This window comes from Lynx canadensis, chromosome C1 (genome assembly GCF_007474595.2).
Source record: "Lynx canadensis isolate LIC74 chromosome C1, mLynCan4.pri.v2, whole genome shotgun sequence".
In the NCBI taxonomy this organism is placed as follows: Eukaryota; Metazoa; Chordata; class Mammalia; order Carnivora; family Felidae; genus Lynx; species Lynx canadensis.
In genome coordinates, this window is record NC_044310.1 from 189,228,323 (window position 1) to 189,254,064 (window position 25,742).

Sequence of the window (25,742 nt, forward strand, 5' to 3'; positions counted from 1 at the left end):
CTTTCCACTTAATTTGATTCTATTAAACACTACCGTAGATACAATATTAACTAGATGCTATACCGTCATCCTTGGTATACTTGAAGATAGTTATTAACTCACATCTTAGCCTTTATCAGTCATTGGAAAGTTTGGGTGGTCTTCGTTTCTACTATACATATTTTTAACCCTGGTAATGAGTTTCAGAGCCTCCAATTCTAGATCTGTGTAGTCTGGTGGCTCCAGAATAGGGGTTATCCTTTAGAGAAGGGTACCTTGCCTTCTATCACTGCTCCTGGAAAGATTTCAGGCCCTAGGTAAGATCTAGAGGGTCAGAGCCAGGAATACTGGGTCAAATTCTAGAGGTGAATTTTCTCCAGGACTGGGGACACGACTTCATCATTTACTTTTAGTTCAGAAGTGTAAGTGAACCACTGCCAAATTGCTCAAAAGTGCAGAGAAATATGTCAGTACAAAAGGGTCACCAAGATCTGTTTGTGAGAAAATTGAAATGAGGACAAAGAGGGTCTGTCCGGAGACAAAATACTTTTGATCTGTCATTTACCAGATGAGGAGGAAGAGACATGAAGACTTTTTCCACTTGTAGCTAGATCATCAAAGATGTTCACAGTAGCATTTCAAAATAGCAAAAAGTTGGTAAGAACATTAAGGGATTTTTTTTAATGTTCATTTATTTTTGAGAGACTGAGAGAGACAGAGCCTGAGCAGGGGAGGGGCAGAGAAAGAAGGAGACACAGAATCTGAAACAGGCTCCAGGCCCTGAGCTGTCAGCACAGAGCCCGATGCAGGGCTTGAACCCACGAACGGTGAGATCATGACCTGAGCAGAAGTTGGACACTTAACCAATGGAGCCACCCAGGCATCCCGAACGTTAAGGGATTTTTAAGTAATTTATGATATAATTATAGGACGGGATATTATATATCAATTAAAAATGATGTTTATAAAGAATACTTACATGTCATGGGAAAATGATTACGGTATAACAGATAATAGTATATATCTGTTGAAAATATAAGTAAAACATAATATTAAATACATGAAACTCTTAATAGAAAAACCTATGGAAGGCAGTGGACCAGAATATTAACAGTGTTTATATCAGGGTGGTAAGATTATGGATGAGTTTTGTTTTAATAATTATTTTTAATAATTAAAAAGGTAAAATGAATCTTTTAATAAATTTTATATATTAAATATGTCCTTTCACAGAATAAAAAGCAGGACAGGTTATCTTAAAAAAATACATAACACCCCAAATTAGGGTAGTCATATAAAGCTTAGATTATCAGGAAAGGAGGAGAAAAATTACGAGAAAGGTCTTGAGAAAGCCAGTGAGTGCAAGATCTTGGCCTGGATGGCCAGATGAGGAGAGCAGTGTTGGCTCCACCAGTGGGCTGGCCATATATGCAGAAGGCCTGGCCAGCAGCAGAGGGTTGTGGAAGCATGGTGACTCGTCTTGGGGAGCCTTCTAGAGAGCCTGTGTTCATGCCTCTTACTTAACCTTGAATGGTTCCTTGAGGAACCTAGGGAGATACAAAGGGGCTTTTGGTTACACTAGTGTCATATGTGAAACTTTTTGACTTTCCCGCTGCTCAGGGAACCCTATCCAGATACTCACTGGGCTGGCACCTGCGTGTGGGGTGTGTTCCTCAAAGTTCCTGGAAGGGGGTTGGGGGAGGCTTGGTATAAACTAAGGCTTGTGTGTTGAATGCTCCACAGAGCTACATATGTCTAACACAAAAGTTCAATTCCTAATATTTATAACTCCTCCCAACACCGATAGGGATGTTTCCCAAACCCTGTAATTCTTGTTGTTGTCTTTTGGACACAATCTCTCCTCATGCTATAAAAAAATCTCTCTGCTGCGGTTGGTTCTCTTCCTCTTTTGAGAATACTTTGTTTGTCTTCCCTTCAATTCTTGGTGGGTTTCAAGCACCTATTCCACAAGCTCTGATACCTGTGTACAGAAAATAATTCTCATCAGCCCATCATAGAGTAACTGACATTCTTTTTCAATGACAAGAAAAGCTTGTCTTTAAAAGAAGAGGAAAAGTCTAAAGTCATCAAAACAATGTAATATCCTGTGTGAAATGTTGCAGTCATGATGCCTTGTGGTTTAAGTCCCTTGATCATGTGCCCTGAGTTGGTGGTGGCTGTGGATGACGGAGACACTCAGACTCTGGCAGGTGCATCTTCAGCTGCCCTCGCACTTTGGGCTCCTCGGGGAGGAGGGGCTGGAGCCCTGGCCCACCGTTAGCACAATGATCCTCAGGCTGCTTCTGGCTCTCAACTTCTTCCCCTCAATTCAAGTAACAGGTAAAGAATTTTGATTTCTTTCCTCCTCTCAGTTTTTCTTTTGAAGTTTTCGATTGGCTTGGCTCATCTTAAATTTCAGACAACTTATGAAATGTAGTTTTTCAACTATTTGAAATGTAGTTTTGCTTTCATATGGCAACCTGCTATTTAGGAACTCATTGATTCTCAGTCTACAGTATAATATTTTAAGAAACATTGTTTGGAATTAAGTAAGATTTATTTAGCTAGTAGTTGACAATGTTTCAGGGAGCTCTAAAAATTATGCTTTGAAAAAAAATTAAGACAATTACTAAAGGAGGGTTGGTTCTGAAAGCTCTGGATTTAGACCACTAGGGTTCATATCACAGATCCATTTCTTACTAGCTGAGCTTAGGCTAGTATGTAAACTGTATGAGTCTCAGTTTTCATGTCTATAAAATGGGGATACTAGTAACTTCATCTCAAGGTCACTGTGGGGATAAAATGAAAAAAATCTGTGTGAAATGCTTAGCACAGTCAGTGCTTGGCTTGCAAGATGAATGTTAGTCGTAGTTCCTATGTCTACTCAAATTGAATTCAGTGTGTCAGAATGAATTCTGGCGTCATTGCAGAAGGTGGCACAATCCAAAATCCAAATGCTAATGGAGAATTAGTTTCTTTTACAATTGGCTGAAATCTGTTACCTTAGATTAAAATCCTTTAAATTCCCAATGATGATGATGAAGATGATACACTTAGTGCTATTATAATGGAACTCCTTTTCAGATTAAGAGATCAAGGGGTAGGGATGTTAATTTGTCCGAGTATATACAGATATGAGTTGTTGGTTCAGGGTCTGAACCACCTTAATCTGACTCTTCAGCTCTTGACGATTATACTATTCTGCCTGATGTGATGTGGTTTACGATTTCATAGCTCCAGATATATCCAGGGTTACATTATCTTTGAAAATCACAATTCCGAACAGAAAGAGCTTGTTGCTTTGGTGGGCTGGGGACGGGTATTCGAATCGTTCTCAGAATTTGAAAAATGTCCCGCTTGGCTCAGGATTTGTACTGATTAGTGAGCACATCTAAATAGGATAATTATTTTTCCTTTAAGGTATGTTGACTAGCCAGTATCTTCAATGTTCTTTCTCATTTATTTTGGTGGTGTGGAGACTGCATTATTTGATGTTGTTCTTAACATCATGTGCATGAACTCCAAAGGGTATAATTTCCCAACCTGCACAAGTGAAATAGTTACATATACACCCATCTATTCCATTGCCTTTTGTGCCAGTGAGCACATTTACAAACTGTGTGTATTTATAAAATGTGCCGATACAACGAAAGACATAAGCTGGTGATGAGCTAGGTTATGCCCCAGTATCTGGTGCCAAGCATTTAAAACTACCAAATATATTTTAAAATAATTTAAAAAATTTCTTTTAGAAAAAGGTCTTTAAACTATTTTTAAGGGATCTTTAAAATTTATTTTTAAAGATATTTAAAATTTCTCAATTTGTTACATAGTCAAGGATAGACGGAAAGGAAATACAAGCCTCATTCTCACCGAAACTATTCAAGTATTTGTACACAAAATACTCTCCTGATGTGCTTTGTGGACAACCATCTGTCATCAACTCACTGAATCTCTTTTGAAGATATTTTTTGTAAGATGCAAAGCTTTATATTTTTCCTTTAGAACATTTATTGAAAGAGGAGTAGCTAAAACTGTCATTAAGGATATACACATGTGGGACCTCTGCTTTCTACTTGGAGATATATCTGCATTTCAAATGCCAACTCACCCCATAATAACTTTTAAGATTTGATACTGAGTGGCCGTCTAATGAAGTAGGGGTAGAAATGCTTTGAAATGCTTCTTCCAGTAAGAAAACTTATGAGAAAAAATAACTACAACATAAAAAGATGCATGATCCATTCTAATCAATGATGCAAAACCTGCCATATGCTTTTTGCCTCTTTGTATTTGCCTTCCATAAAGAAATTATAGATAAAATAATTCTCTTGTCACACTGTAACTGTCCTCCCTAGGATTGAGAGAGATTACTGGTATGTCTGTGTTGAAGCATGTGTGTGTGTGTGTGTGTGTGTGTGTGTGTGTATGTGTGTGTGTGAAGAACTGTTCTTTTCCATTATTTAAAAAATTTGAACTCACTGGCTCACAGCATAGCTTAAAATGTTTATTCTATGAAGGTTAAACCTAACCTGATTCTTCATGATTTTAATGACACTGTAGAAAGATCTTTACAGCTGACTTAAAAAAAATATAATTTAGGAAGCATGAGGAAACCTTAACTTAGACAAATCCTTTAAGAAAGTTCCATGTTTCCTACCAGATTTGGGCAACTGTGCAGTTGAGATCTACAAATTGAGAGGATTTTGTTGGACTTTCAAATAGAGTCCAACTTAGAATTGCAGTCCTTGAAAGGGAATCAAGTTGTGATTGATGGTAGAAGGAAAGTGCATATCGTAGATGGCATTGATCATAGATTTTTCAGCCAGTATTGGTTATTTTCCACTAAGGCTAATCATCCAGCATGAAGATAAAAATCAGGAAAACACCACTTATTTTTGTATGTGAGGATTTCTTTTCATTTTTCCCCAAACCTCCACAAATAAACTGTCCAAATGTCCAGTTTGAACACAGTGGATTTCTCCAATGCTTTTGCATTTCCCTTGGCACTTCTTTTTATGAGAGAGGCATAGAAGGCAGGAGGAAGATGATTTAAAAAAAAAAATCATCAGTGAAGCAAGGTAATTAAAGACTTCATTTTTAGTTCAGCAAATGACCCCTCTGAGGTCGTTGTCCACAACAAGAAGTAATTGACCTCTCACAGGAAAGTGTTGCTGTGAGGCTGGGCTTAGGAAAGATAAGATAGATGAGCATTGAAAATGCTATACAATCGGCAGATTGCTGTATCTCATGACATCCACTATACTGTAGCCCGTTTTTCTGACTATTAAAGAATCTACTGGGTGTTTTGTCATCTCAAGTAAATTTGATGGACATTTCAAATGTACAGACATTGCTTAAGAATTTATTTTACTCTACTCCCACACATATGATTAGGATTATTACTTTTTATTTTTTTAAAGACAACCATCCAGACAGGACTTTTATAGCAAGGACCATAAAACCAATATCAATATATCAATACCAAGGAATAGAATGAGTCATTTTCACAGACTGATTAGAAAGAGAAATCAATCTGTGATTGTAACTCTGAAGCTCTCACATTAAAACCCTTTTTATGGATGGGAGGTGGGGATCTTGCTGCCTCTTCTTTAGACTTAGACTGTCTTCCCTTTTAATGTCTTCATTTTATTTTCCTGAGTGGAGAAATGCCACAAGATTACCATTCAGCTTTTACAACATGTGGTTATTTTCCTCCAAGTAGTTCCTGTATGCAGTGTGCTGACGTTTACAAAATGAAAATTTTTATGCCACTAATATCCTAGAAGACAATTCCATTGTGGTTTATCATCTCTAAAACAATAGCTCTTTATTAACTAGTACGGGCATTGATAAGGATACACGATTGCAAACTTTCTCATCTACAAATTGGAGGGCAGGCAATCTTTCGAAGCAGTTATTTTATAGTAGGTCACTTAAAAGGATAAAATCTTTCATTTTTCCCTTTCATCTTGGTTAAAGTTTTGCTTGCCTTTTTCTTCAAGAAACTTGTTACTTATGTAACTTCATAGAGGCTGGTACTTTTCTCCTTAGTAGATGGTTTAGCTGAACTCTTGGAAAAAATGACATCTGGGTGGTTTTGTGACTAACTGAAGGGGTCTCTGGTTTTTGAAGACGTGTTAAGGAATCTGTGTCTCTTTTATGGTCATTTCTTGACTCTTTTGGTCTTAACATGGTGTTGTCATAAAAAAAAAAAAAGGTACCCAGAGCTTTCAGTCTGAGAATCGTTGCATAAGAATTGGTCCGTGAAGCCGGAGAGAAGGCAACCCAGGCCCCAGGGAGAAGTGATTGCAAAGTAGGGGTCAAACTTCTTGCTTGCCACTCTCATTTTGATGATTCTGAACATTAGAAGAGAGGAACACTGGATGGAGTCAAGGGCTCCTTGGTCACTTGTTAGAGGATGTGAAAAAGAGAGTTTAGACTTCTTTGGCCTAGTGTTTCAATACTCACATCATAGGCATCTTGATTTAGTCTGTGTGTCACCATACATGTTACGTGTGTTTATATTTTCATTGCTGGATGGAAACCTGCACTGTGGTGGAGAATTTCTTAACTATGAGCTGCAACTTTATCTGTGCATCGCCATTACCGTCATCTTGTTCATTTGTCATCATCTTCATTATCTGTGGGACTTCAGCTGTCAAGGTAACTGGGTTAATGGTTCCTGATGGTGTCATAAATGTCACCCACTCATAATTCACTCTGACCTCTGATCTAATCAGGACCCCTTTTCTGCAGTATCTAAGTCAACTTTGTGGCTCATGATTCGCCATGTAATGTATTGATTATAGCAGGAACTCCTATTCACCCACTCATTCACACAAGAATCTGAATTATTGACATATCTTGCATTTTAACAGTGACATAGATTCCCTTGTTAGGAACTGAGGTGGGTGGGTCTTTTCTTTTCTTTTCTTTTTTCTTTTTTGTTGTTTTTACTTGCTGAGATGGTAGAGGTTGTAGTCTTCATTGTTTAATTAAGAACACTTGTCAGATGCTGAAGTGGCAGAATATCACTGTCGCTAGATCTGCAGCTTTCATGTGATGTGATGACTTTCTTTGATATTGGACACTACTAAAAAAGAGGGTACATAATTTAAGACCAGCTTTAGGAACATCGGGTCCAGGAGGGGTCTGTTTCTGATCCACAGACTCTGTCCCATAGAAACTGGGAGAGAATGGGCACGTATAAGAAGACTGTTTCCTTTCACGTTGGAGCTCCTGGGAGGACTAAAACCAGGCTGTTACTAGGTTTCTGTTCTGTAAAGTGCCTGCTTTTTCTTGTGCTTTAGCAAGACAGGTCTTCATTCATGTACTCATTCTATGGGTATTTATTAATATCTTCTATGTGCTATTCTAGGTTCTGTGACTGATATAAAAATCCAGTTTGAGTTTCAATGAAGTACAAATGAGAATTGTCAAATCTTTCTAGAATTTTTTTCTTTCAATTTAGTATCATCGAGAATAATTTTCTGTTCACAGTAATTTATTTTATGCCAAACAGTTACAAACAGAATTCTCCATGCAAGTGGTGGATTCAACCACAGATACTTAGAGATGGGCAAGAACTTAGACATCTCTCCAGCTATAGAAAAGCAAGTTGTGTTGATGGTTCCTAGACGATGCTCATAGAAAGGTGACTTTGCAACATGTCCTGGCATTTTTGGATGATCTTAGACCTGATCCATCTCACTTATCCAGTCTATTTTCTTTCATTCCCTAATATAGGATCCTAAAACCCAATATTGCAGCTTTCTTCATAGTCGCACCTACCTGAACTCTGTGTTTATGCCCTTTCTGATGCTGCATCCCTCCTGGAACTCTCTCTCTCTCTTTCCATCCATCCAAATCCTACTCATCTTTCACTTTAGAATACAGTGCAAGATTCACCTCCTTTGAGGAAGTTCTCCTTGGGCATCCAGCCTGTGTTATGGACTTGTAAGAAGAGTCCCAATGGGAACGTAACTCAATCTAACAAATATTTAGTAAACCTCTGTTATTTTTTTAATCTCTGTTGGAGTCTGAAGGAATATAAAAAGAGGAAAAGCATTATAAAGACTTACTTAGCACACAAGAGCTGCTTGTGTAATTAACCAAGTTCTCTCTGACTTTATGATCCAGTTGAGAAGACTATACATGACAGGATATGGCAGCTGGAAACAGATAACTAACTTGGGGCAACTTCCTCATGCTGTTTGGTGCCTTAATGATTTTGCATGTATTATTCTTGTAATCTGAAGTGTCCCTTACACCTCTCACCTGAAGAAGCCTTCTCTGAGACCCTAAAAGGCAAAGTGAGGGACTTCTTTCCTTCTCAGGTTTCCCAAAACTGTTATTATGCATTTATACATCTTTTTATCTGTTTTTTTTCCCCTAGACTGTGAGCTCTTTGCAGGAAGAATCATGTCTTATTCATCCTGATAACTTAACACGCTGAAGTTATAACTTATTTCAGCACAGTGCTGGAAGCATTATAGGTGTTCAACAAATACCTGAAGAAGGAAATGAATGAGTTACTACTAAAATGAAGAAGCATAACATAAATATGCTAGTAAGATTAATGCAGAATATAAGCATTTATGGAGAGGTGGGAATTGAAGTGGATATTAAAAAATAGGATTTGAATGGATGATGTTATTAATAAATTTGCTAGCTAATACTTATTTAGCACTTATAATGTGCCAGACACTGCTCTACCCGGTTTTCCCTATATTAAATCACTTATTCTTCCCTGAAATTCTTTGAAACAGTTACTATGATTATCTTATCTATAAGATGGGGACACTGAAGCATGGAGCAAATAGAGTGACTTGCCTGTGCTCACACAGCTAATAAATGAGTAAATCCAGACACTCTTGCTCCAGGCTTCATATTCTTACCAATTCCATGTTACTTCAGGAGGGAGAAGCAATACAAATAAAGAAATTAAACAAGGCATACTGTTCCGTGTTCTTGGAACAAAGGACCAGTCTGAATGTGTGGAGGCTTGGAAAGTTAGGGTAGAATCAGGTCAAACCAAGGATTGAATACTGATAACCCAAGTTCAGACTTCATTTTCAAGGCCTTGTGAAGCAGCTGGAAAGTTTTTGGAAGCAGGATGGTCTAGAATGCCTAGAGATTAATGGTAAGGAGGTCATGTTGTAACACTCTGCACTTTGCCAGGAGAAGGGGTAGATTAGAATTTGGGTAGCAAAGGTGGGAACAGAAAGAAACAACTATTCTGCGAAAGGATTGAAAAGTAGAAACTCCAGGATTTAGTGCCTGAAAGAGAGGGAGGGATTAAGAGTGATGCCAAGGTTTTTGGCTTAACAGGGGAATGGTGGTATCACCACCTGAGATGAAGGTGTTGCTGTGCAGCTGAATTTGGGAGCCAAATAGTGTTTAGTTTTAGACACACTGAGTTTGAAATAAGGGCCTGAGATGGCAGAAAAGTGTCCAGTACAAACCTGAAGCTATGGGAGTTGGGTAAGAAGAAAACATCTAGGAATCCTCATCTTTGGAGTAAAGCTGATGTCATGAGAATGGATGGCCACTAGAAAGGAGAGAGTATAACTATAGAAAAGCAGAGTTGAATCTTACCTGGCAAACAGCTCTGGTTAGGAGTTGGCTAACAAAGATGACGAGCCAGTGAAGGAGACATAGACTGTATTTGGAGAAATAAGAAAAGAATAAGTCTCGATAGAACACCACTAAGGCCAAAGGAGGAAAGAATTTCAAAAAGAGATAGTGCTTAATAGCATTAATTGTATAAGGGGAGAAGTGAATAGTGACTTGGGGAGGTATTGGTTTTGGCTCAAAGGAGGCCAGTTGGAATTTTGGAGCTTAGAATGGTGGGGAAGCAAGGTAACACTTCAAAAGGTCAAGAAAAAGTGGAGGGGAACAAAATAGAGATAGTGGAAAGAGAGGAAATTGCTAGATTAGAGACAATTGGGAGCTTATATCACCTATAATGTCTACCATTTTTTCATATATGGTAGGTATGTAATAAATGTTTGCAAACTGAATGACTTCATTACGTTTGACATGTGGAAGAAGCCAAATGCTGTTCTTGAGGGAGGGAGTGAATAAGTGAATGTGCAGTGTTGAAGGGGCGGAGGGGAGAGAAGACCATTGGGAAATAAAAGAGGAAGAGGGAGAAAAATAAAGGATAATGGAAGCAGTTTTCTCCAGGAGATGGGGAGGGAGATTTGGGGCACAGAGGATGGGAGTGTTAGAGAAAGGAGGATAAATGTCTAAGAGGAATGAGGAAGAAAAGAAGAGATTTATAGGGGCAGAGATATGTATGTTAGTATGGAGCTAGGGTAGATGAATGATTCCATGCTGGCATACCTGACATTAAAAACTTTTATTAAATGTGTGTGTGTGTGTGTGTGTGTGTGTGTATATATATATATATATATATATATAATTCTTTCAGAACAGACCTGGGTGTTAAACCTGTATCAACAAGAGCTACTGGATAATACATACCTTGACTTTGAAGGCTTAGCCCATTTGTATTTTAAATTTGCTTGAGCCTTCAAAAATGAACAATATGGCTAGACTTGGCCTCAGCTCATGCCTGAGATAAGAGGGTCACAAGGTTCAGAACAACCTTGCCCAACATCATGGGCAGGGCTCCAATTTCCAGTCAGGGAAGTTAATCTCAGAATCTCCATGTGTTTTTCAGAACAAGGATGTAGCTGCTTGCCCTTGGCTTTGTGGAGGACATGTCTGTTATTCTACAACCCCCCTCCCCCCTTATTTTCCCCAAACTTAAAAGCTAAAGTCACTGATTTCTCAAGGAAAGGGGATGTGATTAGGAGTTTTAGTCTGTTGAATTGTGACAAAACTTTTCTAGGCCCTCATTTCCTTGTCTGATATGTGAGGAGGTTGGATCTGAAGACATCTCAGGTCTATTTCTGGTTTAAAAATGCTTCTTACATGGAATAAGAAATGCTGGCTTTTATCTGCCCTCATGAGGCAACTCAGCCACCTGCCCCTTTGTGCATGCTCTTATGATCTGAGAGAGAAAATACAAAGAATTGCAGAGCAGACATCTCTGAAATTGCTTGGAGAGACTGCAAGCCAGGACATTAAGTACTAAGATGCTTAGAAATTATGGCAGGACTTGGTCTTTGCTCCCTCTCTTCCACCTTCCTGTATAATGTTAAGGTTCAACATAGTAATTACTTTCAAACTTCCAGGTCATGACATTTGTCTAGAAGATTGTGTATGTGCCAAGGTGGCCTCGAGGAGGCTCTTTGGAGATGTAAGATTGAATTATCGTCATACTGTTTATGTAGAAAGCTGTGAAGTACTGGTTACCTACCATTTGGACTACAGGTAACTACTGTAGTAGTAGTAGGTAATTACTACTAGGGTAATAAAACTGGATATTTGGGAGTGGTCTGGCAGCTTTTGTATAAGTTAAGGTGCTCTTCCTGGTTGGCCTCTTAGATTTTCCTTCTAGCATTTGGAGCTGAGAGGACAATTGAGGACTTCTGAATTGTAGGGCTGGGTCACATCACACTCATTTCCGTCACTTTGTGCTTAGGAAGCTTCAGTCCTGGAGCGCTCACACTCTGCACTCCTGGGCAGCGTCCGAATGGGGATGGATGATGGGGATGAATGATAGGGATGGCTACGACAGTGCAGGCAATGGCTTTCGGCAGCCTTAACATTAACTGTTATCTTCATACAGAGGACATCCTGATGTATGTGTTTATCTCCGACTTTCTTGAGCTCTGGTCCGGCACATCTAATTCCTGGACCTTTCCTTCAGGATGCCTTACCCACCTCTCAAATCCAGTGTATCTAAAACTGAACCCTATGGCTTTTTTTTCCAAACAAATTTCCACTCTTCACTTACCAAATTTTGTTAACAATGCCTCCACTGCCACCTTCCCCCTCCCCCCAAACTCTGTGTCCTTTCTGATTCTTGTTCACCATCAGTGAGCACAACCAAGCGCCAACTCCACGTCCGTCCTTTCCATCCAGCCCCCTCCGCAGCTCTGGCCCCATGAGCTCACATCAGAGCTACTGCAACAGCCTCCTGATTGGTCTCTGCCTCCCCTCCACCCTCCTCCAGCTAGTGCACCCCGCACGGCAGCACTTACCACACCGTTCTCAACTCAGCTGTCTTCAATACCTCCCGTTGCCTTTCTAGTAAAATCCAGATGCCTTTTCTTGGCATTGAAACCTCTCTCTGATTGCTATCAGCCATCTTTACCTATTTCCCCTTTATGTAAAAGGAATGTTCTGCTGGTCACCAATGAACCTTTATGCTAAAAGTCATTCCCTTGATCTTAGTCTGTCTAAATTTGCCCCAGACTTCATGGCCCGGCTAAAGGTCAGTCTGCACAGAAGCCTCCAGAATCATCTCATCTGGAAATAAGGCCTTTTTCATGCGAGTGTCCATGACAGGGCTCCTGCACCGCACGCGCTTTGGAGTATAGCTAATTGTGCATTTGCCTTAGGATTTCACCTAGAAGAAGGAGGCTGAGTCTTTTACATCTCCCAGGAACCTAGGACATTTTGTTCTATTACTTATTTACTGAATAAATGCATGACTTTGTCATGGCAGAAGTCAGAATACCAAAGAACAATTTTCTGACACATTGAAATTTCTTTTCAGAAAGTACTCATTGATCATTTTGATAATTTTTCTCTCTTCAGAATTAATGACTAGGTGCTCAGATGGGACTTTTTGCTACTGAACTACTTGACCTCTGAGTTACTTTCCAACAATTGCATGGAGCACAATAGTTTTTCAAAAGGACAAGAACAAATGTCCTCTATGCTAGAGTGTCCAGCCTGTGTATAAAAAGATGAGGGTGAAACATGGAGCTTAGATTGGTGCTGGTTAACAGCAGCTTGTTGAGTAAATTTATTAATTAGGTTTCTATTTCTATTTTTATTGCTACCTATAATCATTGTACTTGTTTGAACTAAGGAATCTGGATTTTGTATACAAATCATCCTTTTGATACGAGTAAATATGCTTGACAGAACTGATGGTTGTACACACACAGTCTTGGGCAGGGCTGGTCCCGTGGCCGGTTTCTCTGAAAAAAGTCATTGCATCTGTCATGGTGGCCTCCTCTTCATGATTCTCTTTCCTTCTGGTTCTGGTAGGCTTACCCTGCCCATGCCCTTTTAGACCTAATGGTGGTCATAATTGCTGCCGTGAGCCAGTTTCTAGCATTTGCCTTGTGGTTCCACACTTTTGACAACAGTCCTTTTATAAATAAGCCTTCCTCCTATTGCCCAATTTTGATCGTGCCATTTGTTTTCCGCAGGGATCCTGAATGAGGCGCTCTCTCTCTCTCTCTCTTTCTATATATATACACACATACATACATATGGCTGGCTTTGAAAATACAACATGCTTTTTCAAAGCTCTTTTTTTGGAGGAGCTTTCCTTAAATCTTTATTCCTTGTGAAAATGGGGAAATTTTTAAGACAACAGTCATTAAAAAACTAGATGGAACAACCACAACGTGATTTTGAAAATGTAATGTGTATTTTTTTTTTTCATTTTAACATGAATTTCAGAGAGTCTGGAGCCATTCAAGGTATGCTAGGTCATTCCTAGCTTTGTTTTTAGCTCAAAGAAGATGGCAAAATTCTGATAAGTGTTTTGTAGTCCTCTTTCTCACATTTGTATGAGGCAAAGCCACCAGCTAGAGTTATCAGAGTCACAGACAGAGGAAAGAGCCACTTTCCTCCCAGAAAGCACAGTGTGTCTTACAGTTCCCTGAGCAAACACTGGATTGGCCTGTGAGCAAGCCTGCCCTTAATGGAGCCTAAAATGGAGCAAGTGGTCAGATGGCCACGTGTTAAAGAGTATCCTAGGCCTGAAGAGGAAATATACTCAGAGGAAAGTTACAGTAACTTCACCGGCTCTGTGGTCAGGAGGGAGGTGCCGTACCCCAAGGAAATCAGCGTCACCTTCATACTGCGTTCGCAAACACCACAGAGCAAGATAGTTGAAAATAGAAAGCTTTCATTTTCTTGGGTTCCTGCCTGACACGTTAAATTCTGTTCAGTCAGAATTTTAAAAAAGGAAACGACGTGATTAGGATCTTACGATCTGATTTTTAAGCTGCAAAAAAAAAAACAAAACAAAACAAAAAAAACCCTCTGATTGTGATGTGCAGAGATGGAACCCAATAAAGTTCTTGAGAGGTTCTGAAAGAAAATCACATTGCCAATTAAAGATGTATTATATTTCTACTTACTGCTTCCTTAACGTCTCAATGCAAATATCAGTCTTGAGTGCTGTCTACTCTACTCTCTAGTTCACTAGCCCTAGGTGCTATTCTGTTTCTCTATGGTGCTATAAGGAAAAGGAAAGATGGCATATCATAAATTAAACATGATACATATATGTAATTCACAGGTGTCCTGAAGAATTTGCCCAGTAAGGTTTGAACTGAAAAGTGACTATGTTTCAACTAATGTTCATGTTCAAAGTGTTTTGTGCAAGTGCATTACAGGTAAAGAAAGTTTGAAAACACACTTTTTCTAGGGGTGCCTGGGTGGCTCAGTCGGTTAAGTGCCTGGCTTCAGCTCAGGTCATGATCTCACAGTCTGTGAGTTTGAGCTTCCAATAGGTCTCTGTGTTGACAGGTAAGCCTGGAGCCTGCTTTGGATTCTGTGTTTCCCTTTCTTTTTGTCCCTTCTCCACTCATGCTTTGTCTCTTTCTGTCTCTGAAAAAAGAATAAACCTTAAAAAAAAACCCAAAAAACCAAACACACTTTTTCTAAATATGACCATGAATCACCAGAAATCACGTGAATCTGCTGAATGCACAAAGTTGGTTTTCTATTCATTCATGATTTAAAGCATTATTTCTAGAAACATAAATAAATAATCTTAGCTGTTCCACTATTTGTGTGACCTTGTTTAAAAAGTCACTTACTTTTTTCATTTTCAGTTATCTCTTCTATAAGATAAAGGGTTGTCTTGGATTATTTCCAACATTCCTTCCAGCTGAGCACTTTTTGCATGATGGTACTCCAGCAAAATGGTGGAGAAAATTGAATTTAATTTGGTTTTATCTTGATCTCACTCCATTTATTCCCCTACTCAATTGTGTTTTCCTCCCTAATTCTCACTTCTAGTACCATCCAACTATCCAGTCCTGCTTTCAGATGATCTAGGATCACTCACCGAAATTGTGTTGAAAGTTTTACACAACGCAACCCAGAGGGAAAAGAACAATACATTACAAGTCATGAAGCATGAGCCACGTCCTTACGGTCACTTGTCCTAAAACTTGGGCAACTTATTTGGCCTCTTTAACCTCAGTTTCCCTATCTATAAAATGGGCATAAAAATGGCTGTCCTGTATGTTTACTTCAGAGGTTTATATGGAGTTCATATGAGATAAAATAGGAAAAAGCATTTTGTAGTCCTATGACTGTAGGCCACAATTACTAATTGAAGTCAATATGTTCCCTACATGGCATTTTAGGATTCATCTTCTTTTGAAATCCAAGCATTAACTGAGCTGGTGAGAAGCGTCCTTCCAGGGTCAGGGTTCCTTCTCTGGTGCTTGGAACCACACCTTAGAGATGGTTATCCGGTTCACCTGTGCAGAGAGTTGACAGCTATTAATGTAGTAATTGACCCATTTACAATAGGGAAAAAGGGAAAGGTTTTTGTTTTTGCTTTTGTTTTGTTTTTTTGTAACCAGTTCTCATGGAAGCACATGTAACTTCCAATTTTCCAAAAGTCAACTGTATCACAAGATCCACAGATTATCTATGGGAAATCTTTTAGTTCTCACTGCCTTGCTTATAAGGAACAGATAAGTACATTTTCGCCTCCAATCTTATTCTTCATGTTGCCTGTTGTTAAGGAGGAGTTGTGAGGGAGAGAGGTTTGAGGTTATAGCTTCCTGTCCCCACACCTTTAGCTGATTTAGCTGCTAGGAAAGGCTTTGAAAGCAAAGCACTAAATTCATCATCAAAACAACTTGTCAATTCAGTTAGAGAAATGTCAGTCAAGCGAATCTTTTGAAACCAGAAGCAAATACAATTGTTGAATTTACAGTATTTTTCTTTTAATGTAGTAGGTTTGACCTAGGTGGACCTTGCCTAAGCACTCGCAAGAAGGAAACCAAATATCCACAGGGAAAGGCTTGGTCTGCTAAGACCAAATTAACCTGACAAGCATGCTTTTCACTCCTAGCATGAACTAAAGAGCAAAAAGGAATCAAATAAATGTTAGTATGGGGAAGCTAGATATTTCTCTAGTTTTTTTGTGAGTCTAGGTATGTTCTTAAATTTTACAATGTGTTCTTAAATTATTTGAAGTACTGTGTGGATTCCCTGAAACTCAGAGAACCAAAATACGTATCAAAGTCCAATGTCATTTGTTGTTTCCGTTATTGGTTGCTATGACTTATCCATGTTATTGCCCCACTCCCCTAGAGTAAGAGGTGTGCATTTTTACAGTGCTCCATTTTAAGAAAAAATAAGAGGAATCAGAATTAAGGTGTCTACTGTAAGTTGTAATGATCACATATATTCAATATCACTTAGAGGAATTGGTTATCTTTTTCTACCACCAAAAGTGAATTTCCTTCATTTAGTGTCTCTTTAAAGCAGATGTAGATTTTGAAGTCCTATGAGATGGTTTCACATTTAGGCTTCTCTGAATGATTGACCTGAACCAAGGTGGAACCAAGGGCTATCAGGATATAAATGTTGAAAACAAGAAGTCCTATCAGCCAATCCTTAACTTGGGTTGAACCCTAAGCTAGAAACCATAGCCACATGCTCACACATATTTGGCAAACCACTTGAAGCATAGCACCTAATTTTAAAATTGTGTGTTGACATGGAAGACAGAGAAAAGTAAACATTGACAAATACATTGGATGTCTCTTTCATCAAATGGCCACGTAATCAATATTTTTCAAGCTTTTTCCTGACACAGTATTAGTACAGGGAGTCACACACAAAAGGATTATTCCTTCCCTCTTGCAGTTGTTGGATGTGCCATCAACCGAGAGAATACCGAATATGTAACAGCCAGCCAAGACACTGGGATCTTGGGTTGCTTTTCCCTGAGAAATTTCTCAATTTGTAGTGCTGAGGTAGAATATGTTCAGGAGATATCCCAGCAGTCTTAAACATGCTGAGGTTTGACTTTGGAGGCTCCACGATAAACAGAAGGAAAATATTATCACTATATTATGCTTTGTGAAGGAAAATCAGTTTCAGGAGAGGAAGACTACCACTTCTCCTTTGTGAAAACAGAAAACACCGAACAAAGTTCCAGGCAGTCAACTGTGTTCCCAGGAAACTTGGAGGTAACTCACATTTTCTTTGCAGTGATCTCTTAGGCTGGAAGAACGTCTTTTCATAGCCCAGATGTATAACCTTTACCTCAGTTTCTGAGCATAATGAGTGAAGAAGAGATGTAGGCAAAACAGTATTACTTACTTGGTTGGTCTGTGGGCCTGAGGACAATCATTTTTAACTCCTCCTTCTCCCTCACTCACCACATCTAAGCCAATGCTGAGTTCTGCCAATTTTTTTTTAACTGTTCCATCTTTATTAGAAAAGAAACCAGAAAAAGGGAGTGGGGCAAGCCCAACCCTAAATGACCCCTCCACTATGACACAGGCAAAGCCCGGCTCATCCGGGCATCAAGGTGTGGACACGGCCACCTAGACTGGGCGTGGACATGGTTATACAAAGTCAACATCTCATAGAAAAGGTTGAGTTCTGCCAATTTTAACCTGTAAATATTTCTTGAGTTCATCCACTTCTTTGTAATTGTAGTTCAGGCCCTTATCACCTCTTGCCTAGACTACTATGATTGTATCCTAATGGTCTCCATGTTTTCTTACTTGTGCCCTTCAAATTTACCTTCCATATTTTTTTTTATTTATTTTTGAGACAGAGAGAGACAGAGCATGAACGGGGGAGGGTCAGAGAGAGAGGGAGACACAGAATCCGAAACAGACTCCAGGCTCTGAGCGGTCAGCACAGAGCCCGACGCAGGGCTCGAACTCACGGACCATGAGATTGTGACCTGAGCCGAAGTCGGCTGCTTAACCAACTGAGCCACCCAGGCACCCCTCCATATTTTTTATAAAATGAAATCACCTTTCTGCTTACGATGCTTCAATAGGTCCTCGTCACCTGCAAGAGAGAGCCCAAGCTATGAACTCTGCTTGTTTGCCAATCTTGTCTTTTACAAGTCATGGTCCAGCAAAATTGAGGTAGCTATAATTCTCTACCTCTGCCATACTCTTTCTCACCTCCTTATCTCCTCTGCCTAGACTCTTCTTTTTCTCTCTTTGTCTTATATTCCCTGCAGTCCACTACTTCATGCCCCATGTCCTACCACACAGTCTCCTACTTCACCCCACCCCTGACACAAAGGCTCATCTTAGCTAGGCTTTTACTTAATAAGTTTGTTGAATAAGTGTGTGCATACATCAACACTTAGGTCAGCACTCACTTTCAGAAATCCTGAGCTGGTTCTCCAGTCACACCCAGAAACACTGTGCAGATCACTGTGCCAGTATTTTAAAAGTAGCCGTTTGTTTACGTATCTTTCTTTCCCATCAGGCTGTAAGCTGCCCGAGGATAGAAACTGCGCCCTGTTCATCTTTGGGAAATGAAATTTTCTCTTCTGTGTGCATCTTGGGAAGGTGTCATATTCTGAGTTACACAAGAATATTAAGCAAACTACTGGAGTATAAATGCTAGAGCTTCTCTTTCTTCTTCCGTCTCCCTTCCTCTCTCTACCTCACTGTGGGTGCTGGGAGAAGGAAGCCAAAGTGGCTAACCTTCCAGGGTTTCTCTCTAGATTTTCTTGGTTTATCTGCTTATTCTCCCTTTTATTACCTTGGCAAAGAAGTCCTGTTGTCATCTTTTTCCTTATAGCAGCTCTTGAAGGCAGAGCAGGAAGAGTTTGACTGTCTCTTAAAACAGAATCCAAATAATTAGTAAGAGAAACAACCCCTGGAGGGCTCAGTAAGCGGAAATACCAATAGCTAACCTGTACTCCTTGAAAAGGAGGGCAGATGCTGGCATTTCTTGCTGGGTTTGGTTCTTCTAGTCAGAAATGGCTCAATGATTCTTTCTAGGTAAGCAAAGTCTAAAACCAAACAAAATAAAACAAAACAAAACACAAGTTGCATTTCCCTATCATAACAGGTTGAACTTTTTGATTCCTTACATGTGCTTTTCAGTGCTTTTAGGGAGTGTTTGAATGAATCATAAATGAAGCTCAGTTGTTGAGACACACATTTTGAATAAGGATTTAGTGAGCTGGTAATCAGGCCTAGCTGCTGATAACAATGATACAGTCAGATTACCATCTTTCACTTATTGACTATTTAATGAGATCCTATTATTCACATGGTACCATACAAAGAAACATAAAAGGTTGTCCTTGCTCAAAGAAGACATGGAAACTAGAAGTCTAGAGGAAATACACACAAGTCAAAAGCTTGAAGTATATGAAACAGGAGGTGCTCAAAATGTAGAACCTGACCAAATGATACAGATAGTAATCGTTTTGAGACCTGAGAAGGGAGATATTCTAGGCCATGAAATTAGTTAACAAAGTATGGAGAGAGCAATGCTCACACAGTACGTTGCTGAGATGTTGACTTAAATAGTCTGGCTAATGGAGGCTTGGGTTTGAGGAAATGAGGTTGGAAAAGCCCGTGGAGGCCTATGAGTTGAGGATAAGAAATGAGTTTTCAACTGTAAGGTTCTGTAACCACTGAAAATTAGAATCTCCTGAGAAACTGAAAGTACTGATGTTTGGATCCTGTACACAGAGATTCTGATTGAACAGGCCTGGGAATCAAGGGTTTTTAAAATTTCAGGTGATTCTAATATGCTGTCAGCTTAAGAAATCTGTTACACGATAGTGATTTTCAACCCTAACTAAATATTAGAATCAAAGGGGGGAATTTTTATGGCGATACTAAAGATGATCCATAGAATGGGAAAAATATTTGCAAATCACATATCTGATAAGGAACTTGCATCAAAAATATATAAAGAACTCTGATGATTCAACAATAAAAAAGCAACCCAGTTAAGTAGGCAAATAATCTGAACATTTCTCTAAAAAGGATATACAAATGCTAATAAGCACATAAAAATGCTCAACATCATAGTCATTTGAGAAATGCATATCAAACCACAATAAGATATGGTTTCATATCCACTAGAATGGCTATAATAAAAAAGATGAACAGTAACAAATGTTGGCAAGAATGTGGAGAAATCAGAGCCCTCATACACTGCTGGTAGATATGTAAAATACTGCAGTTGCTTTGGAAAATATTTTGTCAGTTCCTCATAAAGTTAAACAGAGTTAAACCATATGACCTAGCAATTCCCCTCCTGGTATACACCCAAGAGAACTGAAAACGTGTCCACACAAAAATGTGCACACGAACATTCATAGCAGCATTATTCATAATAACGAAGAAGTGAAAGCAAATGATGAATAGAAAAAAATTTGGTATATCCATACAGCAGGATATTATTTGGCCATGAAAAGGAATAAAGTTCTGATACATTTTACAACGTAGATGAACCTTGAAAAGATTATGCTAAATGAAAGAAACCAGACAAAAAAGGCCACATATTGTATGATCCCATATATGTGAAATGCTCAGAATAAGCACATCCATGGAGATCGAAAACAGTTTAGTGATTGCCAGGGGCTAGAGGGAAGGAAGAATGGAGAGTCATTGCTAATGAGCATGGGATTTCTTTTTTGGGGTAAGAAAAATACAATATTCTGGAATCAGATTGTGGCAATCCATTCATAATTTATGAGTATAGTAAAAAAACCATTGCCAAAGGGAAAGGAGGTGGAGGTGGTGGGCAAAATGGGTGAAAGGGACTGGGAGATATGGCTTCCAACTGTGGAATGAGTAAGTCATGGGAATAAATGGTACAGCACAGGGAATACAGTCAATGATATTATAATATGGTTGTATGGTGACAAGATAATAGCTACACTTGTAGTGAGCATAGCATAAAGTATAAGCTCGTTGAATCGCTATGTTGCACAACTGAAACTAATGTAACGTTGTGTGTCAACTATAAACAAAGAAAACAAAATGAAACACAACCACTGAATTGTATACATTATATACTTTATTATAAAGTATAATTATAATATACTTTATAAGTATAATTGTATACTTTTTTTATAAAAAAAAAAGAGTGGCTTTATGGTACATGACTTGTATCCCAATAAGTTGTTTTAAAAAATGAAAATAGATGATACAAATCCCTTATCCCATCCAGCATAGACAAATTTCATCAGAATTTCTGGAAATGGGACCTGGATAGGTTTTTGTTTTTGTTTTTTAAGTTCTTGGTGTACAAATAGTGTTTAGAACTATATAGGTGATGAAAAGCTTTTAGTGATTTAGTTCTATGCATCTTCCTTCTTCTCAAAGCAAAAACAAAACACCTGAGCACTTGAATTCAAATCCAGGCTAAATTGTAGGTTTTATTTTAATAGATTTTTATTCTATTTGGCTCTTCAGTATGGGTGTGTGGGATGTTGCTTCAAATAACCTTAAAAAATATTTTTTAATGTTTGTTTATTTTTGAGAGAGAGAACGAGCATGAACAGCAGAGGGGCAGAGAGAGAGAGAGGGAAACACAGAATCCAAAGCAGGCTTCAGGTTCTGGGCTATCAGCACAGACCCTGATGTCAGCCTTGAACTCATGGACCATGAGATCATGACCTGAGCCAAAGTCGGACGCTTAACCAACTGAGCCACCCAGGCACCCCTAACATTTTTTTTTAAAGAAAATGAAAATAGGTAGACAATTATTAGCATACCCCAAAATAATGGCAAAAATGTTTGGTTCTTATTAAAGTTTGAGTCAGAGACACAAAGCAATTCATTGTTTTAGAATAATGGAAAATTTAGAGAACTTTGCAAAGTTGATTCTTAATGCTTAAGTGGTCTATTTCTCAGGTTATTGTAGTTTACTTGGGTTTTTTAGTCTTAGCTTTGCTCATCATGTGTTTAGTGATAGACAAATCATCTATTATTTCTAGGCCTTAAACAGTCATTATATATATATATATATATATATATATATATATATATATATAGTTGTGTTCCAGGCAATGGGGATATAGTGGGAAGTAAGATGGGATGGATATGGTCTCTTCTACATGTAGGTTATAACCCCTAGCTTCAGGTTCTTTGCTTTAAAAGTGAAAAGATTGAACTAGATGGTCTCCAGATTCTTTGATCATTTACTGGAATAGCATAAAGGTAGAAAAATGGCAAAGAGGGGGAACTCTTGTATATCTCTTCTATCTTCTGTGATTTAAGGGAACAAATATGTGAAGTTCTTGAGAAGGCTTCTCTCAGAATATGCCATGGAAGGTAAGTTAAACTCCTTGGGTTATGTTTTCTCTTACTCTTTATCCTACTTCATCCTTCTTACTCTTCATCCCAATAAAGTCAAATGACTCAAAACATTTTAATTCCTTCACAAAAACCTGCATCACAACTTAAAGACAAATCTATTTGTGTATCTATGTCAGGTGTTACAAGCCATTTCTAAGTATCCCACTCAATCAGGAAAATAACAAAATTAAACATGATTAACATCTTTGGAATCTTAGTCAAGATTCAAAAATTCCAAACGCATAGGTGTGGTGCTCAATGCCAAAAGGAGGCCACCTTCTGCCCTCCAAGTGAAAACATTCTCCATTGTCCCATTCTAAGAAGGATGGAAATAATATAAAAATGTAAACTTTTAAACTCTCAGTGTATTGTCTTCCGAAGAGTTCTTGCATCTTCTTCTGCCAAGAGAAAGCCTTTGCTGGAGATCTGTTTATTTTGTTCATTAATATATCTTGATTTCAGGGGGATAAAAAAGTCCTCATGACCTTGTTCTAAGCAAATGATTTTTCCTCCTTCAGAAAACAAGATTTTGGTGAAGCAGTTGCCCAGGCTTGTGGTGTACAACAATGAGGTCAACCTTAGCTGCAAGTACACTCACAACCTCTTCTCAAAGGAGTTCCGGGCATCCCTTTATAAGGGAGTAGATAGTGCTGTGGAAGTCTGCGTTGTGAATGGAAATTACTCCCATCAGCCTCAGTTCTACTCAAGTACAGGATTCGACTGCGATGGGAAATTGGGCAATGAAACAGTGACATTCTACCTCCGAAATTTGTTTGTTAACCAAACGGATATTTACTTCTGCAAAATTGAAGTCATGTATCCACCTCCTTACATAGACAATGAGAAGAGCAATGGGACCATTATCCACGTGAAAGGTAACACGCAACTCTACCAGTGCACCACTCTAAAGTAATGGTTTTCAATGGCAGTCTTGAAAACTAGGTCATGATCAGTGACTTCCCAAAGAGGAAGTCTGCACATTCTAAGCTAGTGATATTTTGCATATTTTGATTCATCTCCCATTCTTCCATAATGTTCAGAAGGAAGGAAATGTACTCAAGTGCCATTCCCATGTCATTTAACCCACTCTATTCTATTTTTCAGAGAAACATCTTTGTCCAGCTCAGCTGTCTCCTGAATCTTCCAAGCCATTTTGGGCACTGGTGGTGGTTGGTGGAATCCTAGGTTTCTATAGCTTGCTAGCAACAGTGGCTCTTGGTGCTTGCTGGGTAAGAGAAGCAACACTGCTTTTGTGTACCTTTTCCACTACACATGTAATCTGAACATGTTCAAAAACTGTGCCTGTGTGGTTTATTTTCTGTTTAGCATGTGATTGTTACTATTGTTGCTATTATTTCCCTGCTAGGTTTGAGTAGGCTCTCTTTTAGCTTTCAACTGTATTGGAGATGAAAACCTAATGTGAATTCTAGTTTTTAGAAGGCATTAATTAGGTGGCCAGGCAGAATAAGAAGCTAAATGGGTATATTACGGGTGATGGTTGGGAGTCTTAGGGCCAGGTACTTTTCTTCTCCCCATTTTGCAATATCATTATGACACGTAAAATAGCTTTAATATACATATATGTATAAGAATCTAAGCAACTTGGGAATCTAGGCAATGAAACCAATGAACAATTTTGGTTCAGGGTCAAAAATTGTGAGAAATTTGGCTACTGAAATTATGCATTCTGCATTCAAACCTAGCAAAGAAACTAGGTCTGTTTATCTGAGTCATATTTTTATCTCCTCTGAAGCAGTTGAATTTTGTGAGGCCAAGTATGGTTGCTGTCATTATGAAACTATAATGGGAGTTAGACTTTTCTGAGCTCTCAGCACTGAATTAGAGTTTACCAACTTGTGCAAATGTTCAAGTAACAAACTTGGCATATTTTTCTTTACCTTCTTCAAAATTGAAGTTTTGAACATATCTTGATGACTGTATCTACTGTTAAATTGGGACTCCCTTACCAAAGGGTCTTTGCCCTTACTCAGAAACCTCCCATTATCATGTACATGGTGTGGGACAGAGTATCTCCTGCTTTGATTCCATGTTGTCTTTGAATTTTTTTCTATAAGTCAGACGCATGTATGAGTCATGTCTTCAATAAGAAATGTTACTCCTCAAGGACAAAGGACTATTTCTCTTGATATTCACCATCCATCTGGTATTAAGCATATTTAATGCTTAATGAGTGCTTGTCAGATTGTTGAATTGATAACCCCCATAAAGGTCTTTAAGGCATATTCCACACACTTAACTAATCTACACATGGGTCAGTGAAAACCATGACAAGTGGAATCATCCTATTTACTATAGCATTGTTATAGTGCTGGGGTGGTGGTGGTAGGTGGAGGTGAGGAGGGCATCCCCGGGTTCATGGTCATGTCAATGATAGATGCAGCCCGAGATCCTTTTAAACTTCATTGGCCTATTACCAAAGTTTGCCTCTCCATCCTTCCCATTCCCCACATGCATTGTGAGAGATTCTAAGGGCAGATGGACATTTGCTAAGCTGCCTGTTGCCTAATCTGTACCTTCTGCAGGGTAGGGAACAAAGTGGCTACTTTTTCCTGGAAATCCTTTATACTAGATATCAAGTTGATATTTACCTGTCTTGCCTTCTCTAAGTTGCCCAACCCTGAGAGCTTTTTATGTAGAGAAAATTGCCTAAATTCTTCCTCTGATGTCAGTTGAGTCCCTCATCTTTCTGGATCTTGGTGTTTTCATACAAGGCACCTTCCCACTTTTGAACCTCTGTGGTACTTGCCAATGATTTAGAATGTAGAACCTTAGTCCTTATTTTTATCCCTTAGGAATTTCAATGTCTTAATCTAAAATATAGGTGCAGCGGCTTTTTGGGTACATCTCCAAGACAGGTGCTCCCCTATAATATGCTGACTTAGGTCAATGTAATTTACCAGCTTCCCAGGAGGTAGTTTTGAGAATTACTTTAACTTTCAGTGGTCAGAAGGGTGCTGCTCATCATTTAAAACTTATTGTAAATACGCATTAGAATATCAGTTACTATTATCAGGCACTAATTCCAGGCTCAGTGACTGGGACTGCCCAGAGGAACAAAGCCTGCTTCTCCTTTTCAGTGAATTTAAACAGTTTACTTTCAAATTGGAAACATCATAGATGCTATGGGCTTTTCTTTAGTAGCACTACTTGCTTTGTCTTGATAAAACTTATTTTAGTCTTATTCTAGTTCATAGGTTCCCCGTGAATTAGGAAGAGCCAGTTGTTGGCATAATCTTATATCCTGTGGTCTCTTGTAGTCAGGTTGTCCAATAAGAACTCTTTATTTGCATCTCAACCTGG

The 25,742-nt window shown here is 38.8% G+C and overlaps 1 protein-coding gene across 3 annotated transcripts in view; it reads left to right on the plus strand.

The window, feature by feature from the left end:
• The first annotated feature begins 396 nt into the window (after positions 1-396).
• Positions 397-25,742, plus strand: part of CD28 (CD28 molecule) — a 35,335-nt gene continuing 9,989 nt past the window's right edge. The window contains exons 1-4 of one of the 3 annotated variants that reach the window (XM_030325313.1): positions 397-401; positions 2,190-2,319; positions 22,940-23,296; positions 23,526-23,650. In XM_030325313.1, the coding sequence (XP_030181173.1) occupies positions 2,265-2,319; positions 22,940-23,296; positions 23,526-23,650 (537 nt within the window). In that variant the 5' untranslated portion in view covers positions 397-401; positions 2,190-2,264. Of the gene's footprint in view, positions 402-2,147; positions 2,320-22,375; positions 22,398-22,939; positions 23,297-23,525; positions 23,651-25,742 lie in introns of those variants that run through there. The other 2 variants (XM_030325312.1, XM_030325314.1) reach the window with 2 other exon arrangements.